This window comes from Primulina eburnea, chromosome 13 (assembly GCF_022965805.1).
Source record: "Primulina eburnea isolate SZY01 chromosome 13, ASM2296580v1, whole genome shotgun sequence".
In the NCBI taxonomy this organism is placed as follows: domain Eukaryota; kingdom Viridiplantae; phylum Streptophyta; class Magnoliopsida; order Lamiales; family Gesneriaceae; genus Primulina; species Primulina eburnea.
Window position 1 is genome coordinate 32,506,363 of NC_133113.1, and position 14,639 is coordinate 32,521,001.

Genomic DNA, 14,639 nt, shown 5'->3' on the forward strand with positions numbered 1-14,639 from the left:
GCTTTGAAGTATGTGGTCGTAATTTTTTTAAACCATGGGTCCATTCATTATTATTTTTATATAATATAAAAAATTACTGTATATAACAATAATGATTGTCTAGGTTAATCCATGAATTCTTTCTTCAAATTCTATTTAAATAGATAATAAGTGAATTAGATATAAAAATAATTTGCCTATATTATATAAAGAGTAGGTCTAATGTGAGACCGTCTCATGGATCTTAATCTGTAAGACGAGTCAACCCTATAGATATTCACAATAAAAAGTAATATTTTTAGCATAAAAAGTAATACTTTTTCATGGATGATCCAAATAAGATGTCCGTCTCACAAATACGATCTGTGAAACCGTCTCACACAAATTTTTGCCTTATATAAAAGCATATAGATAAATTCGACTTTAAAGTTTATATATTCGTTCTCCGATTGAACATTATATATACATAATGTCAATTATATGCTTTGAATTCCCAAAAAATCTTCTTTTTTACCAAAATAAAATTTTCATCTCAGGATTTGATATTTAACTTTTCAAAAGTCGAAAATTGCCAAATATTTCATTATTTTGTGTGCTGTCCAGCTTCTTATGATGGAACAATACCCGAAATTGAGAAAGTCGCTGGACCAAAATGCTCATCAGGAATTTCTAAAATTACCTCCATTATTTTTCATCTAAAATTCTCATGATTCCCCAGTCTATTATTTTCTTTCTTGTTCGGAATTCTTATATATTGTCCTTCGTTCTATTATTTTAGCTTGTACAATATATTTTAAAACATTGTTTACTAACAATTTGAAATTTATAGCATTGAATTACGAGTTCGTTCTTTATTTTGAAAAAACATATGCATTCTATGTGATGATAGCAGATAAGGCGTCAACTGAGTTAATTTGTGAAGGAAAAATCCATAACTGCAGAAGAGCATCGAGAAGTAATTATTCATTCGCTTTAACGACAAACCTACATGTCACATAGTATATGAACACAACTAATCCTGTTTTAAGTTTGTAACTAGCATGGCAAGCCATTGATTTTCACCTATCCATTAAAATCGAGATGCTTTGATTCAATTACAAAAATATGATTCCAAACACAATATTCAGTTACTTCTAACATGATAGTGCATGATAAACAAGATGACGGAAAAGTCGACAGAGTGCATTTCCAACGTAGAATCAAATTTCCCTAGTCCATTCCCCACTTTTACCACCACTCTTGTGTTCGAGGCGTACATCCGTGAGGAGAATATCCTTTGAAGCAGCTTTGCACATATCATACACGGTCAGACCGGCAACAGTTACTGCTGTCAATGCTTCCATCTCCACACCAGTTCTTCCTGTTGAGGCGGCTTCACCTCGTATTTCAATGCTGAGATCACGAGGATTTAATATCAAATCCACACAAACACTTGTCAAGCTAATGTTGTGGCACAACGGAATAAGATTGCTAGTTTGCTTTGCTCCACAGACACCCGCAATTTTGGCGACAGTAAGGACATCTCCTTTTGCCATCTGGTTGGAAGAAACCAAATCAAACACCTTCTGGCCTAAAATGACTTTGCAACTCGCAACGGCCATTCTCTTTGTAATCTCTTTGGATGAGATATCCACCATTTGGGCTGCACCTTTACTATCGACATGAGACAAACCAGATACCGGTTCTTTTTGTGTCAGGTTGTTGCTCGGAAACTGTGATTCTTGTGACACAGCTTGGTTGTATGAAGAACTAGATGCAGGAGGTTCACCAAACACACATTCCATTTCCTATAGACGAAAAATTGACATTACGATTAATCAAAATGAGTGAGACAGAGTCTTCAAACTTTAATGCTAAAGACTTGGAAACGTGGGTACAAATACTGTAACGCAAAAATTTATTTTTTAGGCTTTGACGTGAAGCAAACACATTAACAGAATAAATGCCACCTGATTGAGCTCCGCGATGGCTCTAGAAAGATCATGGCTCGTGTCGCTGGTAAAGAACCTAGTACATCTCGGCGGCGGCTTAAGTTTTGATGCAACGCGACAAAGAAACATCACTGACCGAGCTTGGTTTCGCTGCGTACAAGTGAAATGTGGATGCACACATCAAACATTCAGCACACTTTTCTCATTGGGGCATTTTCACAAACACTTGAAGAACTGGATTGCTCTTAATTGAGCCGGTAAGTTGCAGTTTTCGACGAAATAACAATCAAACCCGATTTTAGATCATAGTTACAACTGAGAGTAATCGAGCTTTGCAATTGTGAAACCGACGCAACTTCTGGCGGCCGGGAAACAAAAACGAAAGGGGAAACTAACGACAGCACACAACACAGGAATCTGGAATTGGAACTAATTTTATAATAAAATTTTTGTTTGAAAATATTTCATCTATCGTATAGAAAGCCCATCAAAATTGGGAGAATTTCATGATATCAGATTATAAAAAATATATAATTATTTTGAAAACATTAACTTTTATAGCTTATTGGAATTTTTTGTTTAATCTTTTAAGTTTCATTTTCTATATTGATGATATAGATATGAAGTCAGTTAACGCATACTTTTATTACACATTGAAATTTTAAAATAAGACAATAATATTTACATTTAGAAACTCTAGAGTAGGTTATTTATGAGACGGTTTCACGTATCTTTATCTGTAAGACGGGTCAATCCTACCGATATTAACAATAAAAAGTAACAGTCTTAGTATAAAAAATAATACTTTTTCATGAATGATCCAATTAAGAGATCCGTCTCACAAAATACGAACCGTGAGACCGTCTCACACAACTTTTTGCCGAAACTCTATATATTTTTCTCCTAGAAGAGATTCTACTATTTTTAAAGTTGTAGCATGTATACATGATTTATATTTATAAAAAAAAAATCTACACTTCCTAATGATTTTTTTATAATAAGGAAGTTAATTATAAAATATAATTTTCTTATTTTTTATATTTTTTATTTTTACTTATACAAATAACTTTTTATATGTTTTGATGAAATATATATAGTTTTGATATATTATTCATTCGACACTCACCGTGCATATTAATTAGATGACACTCACCTATTAGATATACAATTTAAATATGATTATCATATCCAATAAATAAATGATAATTTATATAGTGGATGGATAACATATCAAAATCATATATATACATATATAATTAAATATTACATGAGATTTAGTAATATGATTTTTTTTTTACAATTATAAAACATTAAAATTTAAGTATACTCTACAAAATTAAACACACATTAGAGTTAAATGTGTGAAAAGATAGCGTTAGATTAAAAAAAGACTTCACCAAAGATTATTACTATTCAACCTCATCATTTTATTAATAACTAACGATTAGATACACATGTTTTGTGTGTAATATAATACGTGAATGTTATATATTTTGTTTTTAATAAAATTTTAATTTAGTCATGATATTTACAAATTAAAATACGACATAAAATGTAGAAATAAGAATTTTCTATAATTATGAAATATGAAAATTTCAACATACTCTGCTGTAGTAAATAAAAACAATTTACTACAGAAAATTAAATCAATTTTATATTTTTGAAAGATTAATATTAAATAACAAAATGATATACATTCGAGCCAAATGTGATGGGTAATTTTGGGGGGAAAAAAATTCACCAAAAGTTAGTTGTGCATTGAGAGCTCTCTTAATCGATAATACACACACAAACACACACACACACACACACACACACACACACACACATATATATATATATATATATATATATATATTAATCATTCTTTCGTAAAAGTATATGAAATTGAATATATCGATATATATCAATATTTTGATGTCACAAAAAAATATGAAAATGGCAAAAAAAAAAAAAAAAACCAAACAAATATAAAAAGTGAATATTGCAAATTTTAATGCCAGGCCTAGCATTAGTGGTCAATTCATGTAGAAATGGTCTAGGTCTGGGCCATTTTAACAATATCTGCCTAGCCCAGCCCACTAGGCCTGCTTACCCTAAAGCCTAACATGTATTTTTAATTGAAACTAGTTAGTCAGCACAACGTGCGTACAATATTTTTTATTATTATCGTTGGACTAAAATGAAATTTGAATGGTAAAAAAAAAGTATGTGTTGAAATTTTTTTAAAAATATAATATTAGTATCATATAAAGGTAAAACTGAAAAGAAAAAGTTGGTGTCCTCTCTAGGTTGTTATTATCATGTCCTCACATAGTATGGATGTTGAAGATTTGGGGTCTTTTTAAATTCATTTATTAAATTTAAAATAAATACATTTATTTTTTTTAAAAAATGTATTACTACTTGATTTGTCTTTAATTTTTATGGAAATATATATTTTTCGCATCTATACACTTCATTCATTTTTTATTTTAATTCCTGTTTTCATTACTTCGCAATATTATTGCAATACAATACATTTTAGAACTTTTAAATATCCCACACACAAATAAATCATAATTATCAAATGAAAACCTAACTATATTATTATCACAAAAATAAAACTATACATACCCTTTATTACTCTCCTATTATATATAACAGTAAACACCAACGTGATTACCATGAATCATTAAGCACAGACATATATATATATATATATATATATATATATATATATATATATATATATATATATATATATATATATATGTCTGTGCTTAATGATTCATGGTAATCACGTTGGTGTTTACTGTTATCCTCGTGCGACACTTTGCCAACCAAAATCACGCATATTTTAATGCTGGGTGGCTTATGCTCGTCCTTTTTTTTAAAATACACCAATCACCCACGGTTGGGCTTAACCATTCAGAGTTGTCGACTTGTTTTATTTTAAACAACATGATTCATTGATTGTGTATTTTGATCTATTGGTGGGTCCGTTCACCCCAGTAAAATATGGGTCAAAGAGGGGAAATTTGAATTTACATATAAAAAAATTTATACATATTAAGAATATGAGAACAAAGAACATATTTTATTAGATACAGCAGGTCGGGGATAAGGACTAGTTAGTATGGGCAAAAAGAAGCTAAAGCCAAAATAGCAACAAATCATTTATAACTATTTTGGAGAAATTAGAAAGAAATGAATGAAACCAAGATTGAATCAAATCATAGAACGTGACATTTAAACGAATACCCTTATGAAATGACAACTAGTAAATAAAAAACCGTAATGGCCCACCGCTTAAATAGTTGCCACACGTTTTTCCAAAAAGTCCATCCACAGTCAAGACATTTCCATGCTCGTTTCACATGTAATGGGATTAGTCATTTTCTTCCTTGAGACAAAAGTCCCCGCCAACATTCACTCAAGATTCTGAAATCTAATTCTACAAACATTTTCTAAGAACTAATTACCTCAACTGGGAAATATATATACATAAAAAGCAAGGAAATCGACAATTTCAGAACTAAACGCAAGTCATTAAACTCGACGGATTCCACTAAATTTGTGACATGATAAGTCTTACTATAAACAAACAGAAATTAGCCGAAGGTACTAACATATTCTGCAAAAGTTTCCATTTTCATTCACAGCACATTATGCCTGGTAAGTTCTCAAACCACCATACTATACTACTCAACAAACAGACCACAGACCTCTGTGAGGAGCTGGACTCATGGATTATATAATGCTTGAATCAACTTCTCCTTGGTTAGCGGCTCCGAGCCCTGTGATTTTACAACGAATGTTTGAAACACTTTTTCGCTCCCTGTAGCCATTTTGGCCTCTAAGATGGTTGCCCGAGCATTCTTGATGGCTTGGACGATCTGTGATATAGGGTGAGTGCTCAACGGACTACTCACCTTCACGGTGACTTCTTCGCAATTACCTTCGATTTCGATGCTTGGAATCGATACTTCCATGTTTGGCTTAACATTTAACACTTCTGCATCTCTTGACACGTTTCCAAGTTCTTCCCTCTGTGATTCCATGTTCTTTAGCCTCGTTTGAAGTTCGGTTATGTAAGATATTGCATCTCCTAGGAGGGAAGCTTTGTCCATCTTGGAGATATTTGGCACAACTGCTCGTAGCGCATAGAAACGTTGATTCAGCTTTTCTCGTCGCTGCCTCTCTGCCTCTACATGATTGAGGGCCTCGACTCTACCATTGGCAGGTTTCCGACCACGTTTTCTGGGCCTCTTCTCTGTCTGTAGCCCTGTATGCTCTTCTTGAAATGATGCTTCGACATCTGAATGTTCAGACTCAACACTGCGTGACAGTGGAGTTACAGACTTTGAGGTGGCACCAGTAAATTCAATCTGCATTTTCGTAAGCTTTTGATTCATAAAATTGTTCAGCTGGAACTCTTGCTTAGCCCCATTGATCGGCTTGGGAAGATATTTTGCAGTCTTATGAGGACTGTAAATCTCTACAGGGTTCCCTGGCTTCACATTGTTGTACTGCGCCAATGGCAGCCGAGTGTTTGTTAATGGCAGCCTGTTCCCATTCAGATCCCCGTCAAAATTCCTATCTCCCACTTTCTTAAAGGTAAGTTTTTCCCTGAACAGCACACCAGCAGAATTCAAGTCCTGTCCGAAAATCTTGGGAATGCCTTCTGTTTGGTTGCGAACTCCCGAATTAGAAATTGCGCCGCCCACATTTCTTTTGTCGGTTACTGCCGCAACGGTTTCAACTTGCTTGACCCTCGATAACAACGAAAAGGATGACCTAATCACCTTCAAGAGCTCCAAACTTTCTGGGATATATCTGACTGAGCCTAATTCAACCACCCCAACATCAGTTGGGACTAAAACAATCGTTTGCATGCCAGCCAACGTTGCGAGAAATGACCTAACACAATAATCAGCAGATGACTTCGATACATCCGATACCCAGACGTGCTTTCCAGATTCATAACACCTACCAGGAGCTCCTTCTCCCCTAGGGAAGGAAAAGTACATGGATGCAAGAAAAAACATCTCGATATCGGTTACCTTATCCAATCCAAATGCATAACTATCCTCATCGGTTCCCCCAAACAAAGTGTGCAGCTTCTGGAGAACCCTTTTCCTCATTCTTTGTTTAGACTCATATTCAATTCCCGTAATGAATATTGGACTGACTCTAGCTTCCTCATCATCTCGAGGGTCACGACAACACCCATCCCCCCATCCCAAGACCAAGTTGCCGGATTTCGATCTCGACAGTTGCCAAAAAATTGCATAATTCCAACAAAAACTTTCAGAACTTGTGCCCTCCACAAGATCTGAGAGCTTGTTCTGCAGATTCTCATCATTCCCCACAGCCATCAATGAGCATTCGTCTGAAACAGAGCCTGAGGTCAGGTAATCAAAAGCCTTACTCCCCAAAACCGCCACGGCCATGGCCTTATCCTCATCGTTCCACGGAACCGGACCCATAAAAAAATCTGATTTCATCCCAACAACCTACCCACTGGCCAAAAGATTCGAACTTGAATTTAGCAGCCAAAACAACGGATAACAAATAAAAACCAAATCTTACTTTGTCGACGAATTTCAATCTCGATATTTCTTTGTAACCAAATACGGCAGAATCCCATCTCAGCTTTTCGAAAAAAAAAAATCAATCTTTTCGGAACTCTTACTTTCAGATCTCAAAGTTTTCACATCTAAGCGGACATGCATGCCCCAAAAAAAAAAACCAAGAAAAAACACCTATTTAATCATGACCAAAAAATGAAAGCGAAAAAAGACACAAAAAATCGAAAGCGATTACTCACCAGTAATCAAAGTATTTCTACTTTAAAAAACGTTCACTTCTCTGAATTCAAAAGCTAATCTAACGAACAAAGATCTGAAATTCAGGTATCTTCTGCTCCTTTCGTTTTGCTGGGTAGAAGGAAGGAACTGGTGTGGGCTGCTTTGCTCGTATATCCTTGTTGCCCCCCCTTATTGCTGCATGTGTATGAAGTATGAACTGAAGCTTTTGTGTGGAGGTGAAATGAACAGGGAAGGACCAACCATGGTATGGTTAAGTGGGGATTGATACATTTCTGCGGCGTTCGGCAACCATCTTAATTTTAAGAGAAATTTCTAAAATATTGATCTTCTCAAATATTTTAAATGCATCTGAAGCCATATAATTTTTTTTAAAAAAAACTATTTAATATTACCCTTCCATTGATTTTCCCTCGGTGGATGACAAATAAATTAATTGTTTCAAACAAAGTAATTTAATTAAAAAAATTTGACAACACAACAATAGAGTTAAACCATCTGAATAATTTTTTAAAAATGACTTAGAAATGATTTACGTCAAAATCTCGAGTTCAAAATAGATATTAAGCTCGAGATCTAATTATAAAAAACTATTCGAAATTAAAAAAAAAACTAATAGAAGAATTTTAGCATAAATACATTCAGTTTATATGTTTGTGTATCTATGTTGTTGTCGACCAAAAATAGTAAATACGATACGAATTTAGTCCTTTCCTAATAAGTTTCACGTGGGGAGATTGTATGGGTCAATGCTTTCAACTTCAGTACTTCACAGTGCTATGTATTTTTTAAATTGCCTTTATCTTATCTGTTTGACAGCTACAAATCATTGGTTATTTGATCGAGGATTTAAAAAAAAATTTTTGCTTTATCATCACTGTCTCACCACCGTTTAAACATTTTTGAAAGAGCATACTATTTTATTGTTGTTGCTGGAAATTCAATCCAATGTGAAACTCATGGAGAATCAGTTGTCAAACTGAGCAAAAACTTGTGTGAGACGAGCTCACAGGTTGTATTTTGTGAGACAGATATCTTATTTGGACCATCCACGAGAAAATATTACTTTTTATGCTAAGAATATTATTTTTTATTGAGAATATCGATAGGGTTGATCCATCTCTCAGATAAAGATTTTTGATACCGTCTAAAAAAAAACCTACTCGTCAAACTGATATACATAATAAAATTCATTTTTTTTATTAATTGGGGCTTTGTAATAATTGAATTCGGAAAAATATAAAATTGCTAATTAACAAGCTCTCGAATTCATAAATTCAAGCAAGCCCCCCATCAGTCTAAAAAATTTAATATATTATATATATTAAAATGACAGTAGATAAACATACAGAGTCGTGAAAAAGAAAAACTATATTGAAATATCTGGCCAAATCGAGGTGCCAGCACGTGAGATGACGCGCGGCTCCTGCAAGACACGTGTAGATAAGGAGTTGATTAATGTCACACGTTTGATATAGAAGGCGAAACGCACGTGAGTGAAGTTTAAGGCGTCACGTGAAATGCACCCATGACTTTGTTATTGGGTGTGTGCCTCCAGGAGGAATACACCCCCCCTCTCCTTTGTTTAACACGTGTCCCATTGTATTAATTTTAAAAAATTTTTTCTCTTGTTTTTTATTGCTTTGATCATAGTTCTTCTTTCATGTTTTCAATGCCCAACAATAATTAAGTAAGACAAGAGAAAATAGGCGTGATTCTTGTTCTTTCTTATTTTCTAATTTTTTATTTTGAAATTATTTCTTATTTTACTATTTATTTATTATTTGATTTTTTTCCAACCGTGTAAAATTAAAAAAACTCAATTTTGAGTGATTCAATTAAAAGTTTAAGACTTTATATGATAAAATTTAAATATTATAAAAAATTTATATTTACTAAAATTAAATTTGAACTCCTTATAATGCACAAAAAACTACATCATGATATTAAAAAAAACGATGTAAATGATACTAAAATTCAAACATGATACAATCATCATAAAAACAATATATATTTTCCAACCAATAGATGAGTAGCTTTATGTTTTCATTGCAATATTTGAGCAAAAACATATTTAAGCAATGTCATTCAAAATCTTCAAAAGATGTCCAGAACTTTGAGGTCTTCAATTATCCTGTAAAAAAATACACCCAATTTATAATAGTTAAAGACTTTATGTTTTATATAATAGTAGTATCCATATACATTTAAAACAAGGTACAAACCTGTAGAATGTTATGACATAAATATTGCATCAGATTTGGAGTCAATCCACTTAAGTTGTTATGTAATCCATGTTCATGCTCCTTTGTAAGTATTATGTGAGTAATATCAATGTATTTAATTATATAATCAAACAACATATATATTTTTCACTTACCATATGGATTACCGAATTTAATGTTGGACAAGATAATTGAAATGGCAAATGAAGAGGAGGCATTTCTTGAGCTCCATTTTGAGAAGAATACGATATATGAGTGTTTGTTCCTCCAAGTGAAGGTCCATCTCTTGCATGATGAATCTTTTCAACTCTACCCATCATATTTTTAGTTGTTCTTTCTATATATAAAGAAAAAGTATCATTTAAAATATTTACACAATAACAAAATCAAGTAAACAACAATATAACTAAAATGTTAAATTTGGATATAAATATTACCTTTCCTTTTCTTCCCTTTGGAAACCCAATGGCTTCGCATACTAGAGTTATTTATTCCCTTTGATCTAACAAAAGCAGGATCACGGACGATTGTTTGATTTCTTCGACGATCATCTTCACCAACATTTTCATCATTTACTTTGAAGTTCTCAAGCATGGCATTCAACTCTGTCGAAAGACTTTGAAGTCCTCTTCTAATCAATTTTTTCGCATCAACATGAACCGTACTTTTTGTGATAAGATCGTAACAAAGTCTCATCATTTGATTTCTGTACACAACATCCGACTCATGCTCGCTTTCCATACCAAAATTTTCACCACATTGTACTCTATTTCGAATTGTTTTCATCCATCGCATCTTTATGTATTTCTCCGGTATCTCATGCACATTCATAAATTTTAGAACAATCAAAATATGTCTACACAACACTCCAACAGTCTCAAAATAATGACAAGTGCATTTGATTTCATTAGTTTCAACATCTAGAGTGACGTTTCGAACCCTAGTTGATTGTCCAAGTGATCTTATAGCAAACTCAAGTGGATTGCCCATGAAAGAAGGCAAACTATCAAACTCAATGTCTAAAGAATTCACCAATTCTTTTTCAAATATCTTGTAGACTTCAAGTGTGTAAACAGATGCGGCATGTCGTAGCAATGGCTGATTTTTCACCAAAATTGCAGGAAATTTATGTCGACACTTGTAGTCTTCTTCACTCTCTTTTATCCGCCACCGTTTTTGAATTTCTTGGAATCTCTTTACAAATTCAAAAAGAGTAAAAGTTTTCTTTCCACCATCTTTCAAAATCGAGTTTGTGCATTCACTTCTAGAGGTAGCCTTAAGTCCAGCACAAAATCTATCATTACTGAATGATGTTGACCATTTACGTCGTATTTTGTACATTCCCCTTAGCCACGAATGGTTTTCAAGAGCAAAATCATGAATCATTTTTGTCCACACTCCCTCAAATTCTTCTTCAGAATCACAAGATTGCATACACTTCATAAACATACCCTTAAATGCTTGATTGGTATTCAAATGACCTAGATGCGAAGGAGCATTTTTTGAAATGTGCCATTGGCAAAGACGATGTTGTGACAGAGGAAACACCAATTCAATAGCATTCATCATAGCTTGACACTGATCCGTAAAAATTGTTTCTGGTTGTTTTCCTCCCATAGATTCAAGAAATGATTTAAACAACCACTGAAATGAAGTCTCTGTTTCATCAGACATGAAAGCTAACCCAAACATCACATTATCCATATGATGGTTTATGCCAACAAAAGGAGCGCATATTAAATTATACTTGTTAGTCCGATAAGTTGTATCAAAAGAAAGCACATCGCCAAAGTATTCATAATCAATCCTAGCTCGACTATCTCTGAAGAAAAAATTAGACAGACGACCATTTTCATCCATTTGGACATCCCAATAAAATAAATCTTCATCATTTGATTTAGTTTTAAAATATTGTATCAATTCGAAAGCATCACCATTTTCAACCCTTGAGTGTCCCTTTGTCACATAATTCAGATAATTGTAGGCATCTTTTCGAATGAAACCTAAATTCTCCACCCCGTGTGACTCTTTTTCCATATACGACAAAGCACTAGAAGGTTTTATCCCGGCCTCTGACATTACTCTTAAAGTTACACCTTGAGCATATGAAACCTTACGAGCCGATCGCAGCAAATATCTTTGACTTTCATCAACCATTTCATGATTATGTTCAATCTCAAAAGTGGTGACTCTCCAATTTTCATTTTTTTTCCTCCGGATTCTAAGTCTTGCCTTACAATTGGTTCTTGTTTCTAAATTTTGATACACAGGTCTATTATTATTTGCACTCCGCTTTTCATCCTTTATTCCTTGGGATGAGCATTCAAATTCTTTCATGTAAAGATCTTTAGAACCACTGAAATAAGCTTCTTTTCCCCTCCGAACACTAAAACCTTTCGTGTGTGCATACTCACAATATAATAAATATGCATCGTCAATACTTTTAATAGTTTGACCAAAATCTAACCTTTTCTCAAATTCTTCAATTGTAGAATCAAGTTTTTTCTCAACATTCAGTGTCTCAAATCTTTCAGCTTTGTCACCTCCATCAGTGCAATTAACATCATTTTTATCATTTGACATCCAATCTATACAAATAATAGAGATAAAAAGTATCAATATAAAACATCCACCTACACAATATAGTATCGAACCTGCACAAATAAAAATGCTAAAACTTAAGATGTTATATATCATGCCTCCACAATATTAGAGCCAAAAGAACCAAATCATTTAAAAAATAATAATTATTCAGATTTTATATATATATTTTTAGGAATATATAATGAGTTTTTTAAAAAGTCAAAAGCCAAATCTTCTTTTTTGCATATTCCTAGATAAAAAAGCTAGATATTTCCAATATAATGAACGCAATCTTTTCAAATTGTGTTATTTTGGAATCTCGATTTTTTTTATTTTTCATTATGTTAATGTTTCGTTCATATGCAAGAATGAAGATAATAATATATAAAGAAAAGTAAATTCTGTGTTAGAAATAAGGAAATAAATGATAGTTAATGCATTAAAAGAACACTACAAAAAATATACCTTCCATTACAAAATTACAGATGAAGCTGCGGTCGAGAAGGCGGGAAGAGGATGCTCGGTGGAGAAGCGGGAGAAAATGTTCATTAATTAATATAATTTAGTGTTATGAAGAATCACGCTTATTTTTATTGCCTTTACTTAACTATGGTTGGACATAGAACTATGATTAAAGCAATAAAAATACAAGAGAGAGAAATTTTAAAAAATAATACAATAGGACACGTGTCAAACAAAGGAGAGGAGGGTGTATTCCTCCTGGAGGAGCATAGACTCACCCGTTATTGGGTGTGTGCCTCGTTACGAACGCCACACAACACAAGAAAAGAGCTACCGAATAACTTCAATATTTTCCAATTCAATCTCATCTGAATTTCTGTTTTTTTTTAATAATTGAACTTTGAGAGGATCTCATGTGAGATCGTCTCACGAATCCTAATCTGTGAGACGGATCAACCCTACTCATATTTACAATAAAAATTAATACTCTTAGCATAAAAAAAATACTTTTTCATAGATGACCCAAATAAGAGATCTGTCTCACAAATACGACCCGTGAGACCGTCTCATAAAAGTTTTTGCCTTGAACTTTTCATTTTTAGTACAAAAAAGTCGATATATTTCAAAATTTTGTGCTAAATTAATTGAAGATAGGCAGGGACCCTTTAACTAACCCTACCCCACTTGTGCTACTAAAACAAAACAAAAATTGTTTAAATTTTTTCAAAAAAAATTACACAACTAGTTTTTAGCATATAAATATTTTCTATGGAGTTTGAGAGTATACCAACTTGTTCAGTATGAACATGATTTTATACAGTGTAATTTCATGTTTTTGATCTCGATTAGAAAACTTCGAATAAATATCATAAAATTCTATATGTTAATTAAATATCAACGACAATCCCCTGCTTTATAAAATCGAACACATATGACTTATTCGCAAAGTGTTTTTCGAGATCATTAATTCTGTATAATAAGTTATATGATTTTTTCGGATTTCACGTACGTTGTTGCTAAATGTTTCTTGTCTCTTGGTTTGAATAATAGATTTAGTAACATTCGACTTCAAATGATCTTATGCATTGATTAATGAATTTGAGATATTCATTGATTTGATATTTATATATAAAATACTAAAAACATTTTTAAAGTTTGACATTTATTCTCATTTATTTAGCACGATAAGATAGACACCTTCAGGTTGTATCAAATCCAAGTACTCCCTACGATTCCGATGCGTAATTAATACGATAATAGAGCCATTTAATTAGTTAGCTAGTACTCCTAATTGGTTCAAATACAGTATGCTTTCTATTTAATGTTAGTTTTACTTCGTAACAGATATATTTCACCTTTCATATTAATTATTATTCAATGTAACCAAACTCGTTTACAAATTTTAGTTTAAGTACGTCTCTTGTGACACAGCTTCACAAATCTTTATTTGTGATACCAGTCAATCCTTCTGATATTAAAAAAAAAAACTTTTAGCATAAAAAATAATATTTTTTCATTGATAACTCAAATAAGATATCTCTCTCACAAAATATGATCCGTGAAACCGTCTCACACAAGTTTTTGTCTTTTAATTTTGGTTCCGAATGTGATTTAATTGTGTTACTTTGTATGGTTTAAAATGGTAATGT

General features: G+C 32.7%; 3 protein-coding genes across 4 annotated transcripts; all 3 read right to left on the bottom strand.

Moving 5' to 3' along the window:
• Positions 1 to 1,030: 1,030 nt before the first annotated feature.
• On the bottom strand, positions 1,031 to 2,488 carry LOC140809351 (cyclic pyranopterin monophosphate synthase, mitochondrial). Its single transcript, XM_073166945.1, has 2 exons — positions 1,929 to 2,488; positions 1,031 to 1,766 (listed from the first exon to the last, which is right to left on the bottom strand). Exons 1-2 carry the CDS (start codon positions 2,037 to 2,039, stop codon positions 1,179 to 1,181), a joined length of 699 nt encoding a protein of 232 aa, XP_073023046.1. The 5' UTR covers positions 2,040 to 2,488; the 3' UTR covers positions 1,031 to 1,178.
• A 2,482-nt stretch (positions 2,489 to 4,970) lies between these two features.
• On the bottom strand, positions 4,971 to 8,039 carry LOC140809734 (transcription factor MTB1-like). Of its 2 annotated transcripts, XM_073167448.1 has the most exons (3): positions 7,723 to 8,039; positions 7,485 to 7,611; positions 4,971 to 7,415 (listed from the first exon to the last, which is right to left on the bottom strand). In XM_073167448.1, the coding sequence occupies exon 3, from the start codon at positions 7,397 to 7,399 to the stop codon at positions 5,636 to 5,638; it is 1,764 nt and encodes a 587-aa protein (XP_073023549.1). In that variant the 5' UTR covers positions 7,400 to 7,415; positions 7,485 to 7,611; positions 7,723 to 8,039; the 3' UTR covers positions 4,971 to 5,635. The 2 variants fall into 2 exon arrangements, with proteins under 2 accessions (XP_073023549.1, XP_073023550.1); XM_073167449.1 differs by lacking the exon at positions 7,485 to 7,611.
• Positions 8,040 to 9,638: 1,599 nt separating this feature from the next.
• Positions 9,639 to 13,000, bottom strand: LOC140810499 (protein FAR1-RELATED SEQUENCE 5-like). Its single transcript, XM_073168343.1, has 5 exons — positions 12,994 to 13,000; positions 10,383 to 12,533; positions 10,101 to 10,282; positions 9,946 to 10,026; positions 9,639 to 9,854 (listed from the first exon to the last, which is right to left on the bottom strand). Exons 1-5 carry the CDS (start codon positions 12,998 to 13,000, stop codon positions 9,846 to 9,848), a joined length of 2,430 nt encoding a protein of 809 aa, XP_073024444.1. The 3' UTR covers positions 9,639 to 9,845.
• Positions 13,001 to 14,639: the final 1,639 nt, after the last annotated feature.

Excerpts from the sequence above, each read along its gene's own strand:
- LOC140809351 (XM_073166945.1), bottom strand. The coding sequence starts at position 2,039 with ATGTTTCTTTGTCGCGTTGCATCAAAACTTAAGCCGCCGCCGAGATGT. Across the intron at positions 1,767-1,928 it reads CCATCGCGGAGCTCAATCAG|GAAATGGAATGTGTGTTTGG; the intron begins GTGGCATTTATT and ends TTTCGTCTATAG.
- LOC140809734 (XM_073167449.1), bottom strand. The coding sequence starts at position 7,399 with ATGAAATCAGATTTTTTTATGGGTCCGGTTCCGTGGAACGATGAGGAT.
- LOC140810499 (XM_073168343.1), bottom strand. Across the intron at positions 10,283-10,382 it reads CAAAGGGAAGAAAAGGAAAG|AAAGAACAACTAAAAATATG; the intron begins GTAATATTTATA and ends CTTTATATATAG. Across the intron at positions 10,027-10,100 it reads TAAATTCGGTAATCCATATG|GAGCATGAACATGGATTACA; the intron begins GTAAGTGAAAAA and ends ATACTTACAAAG.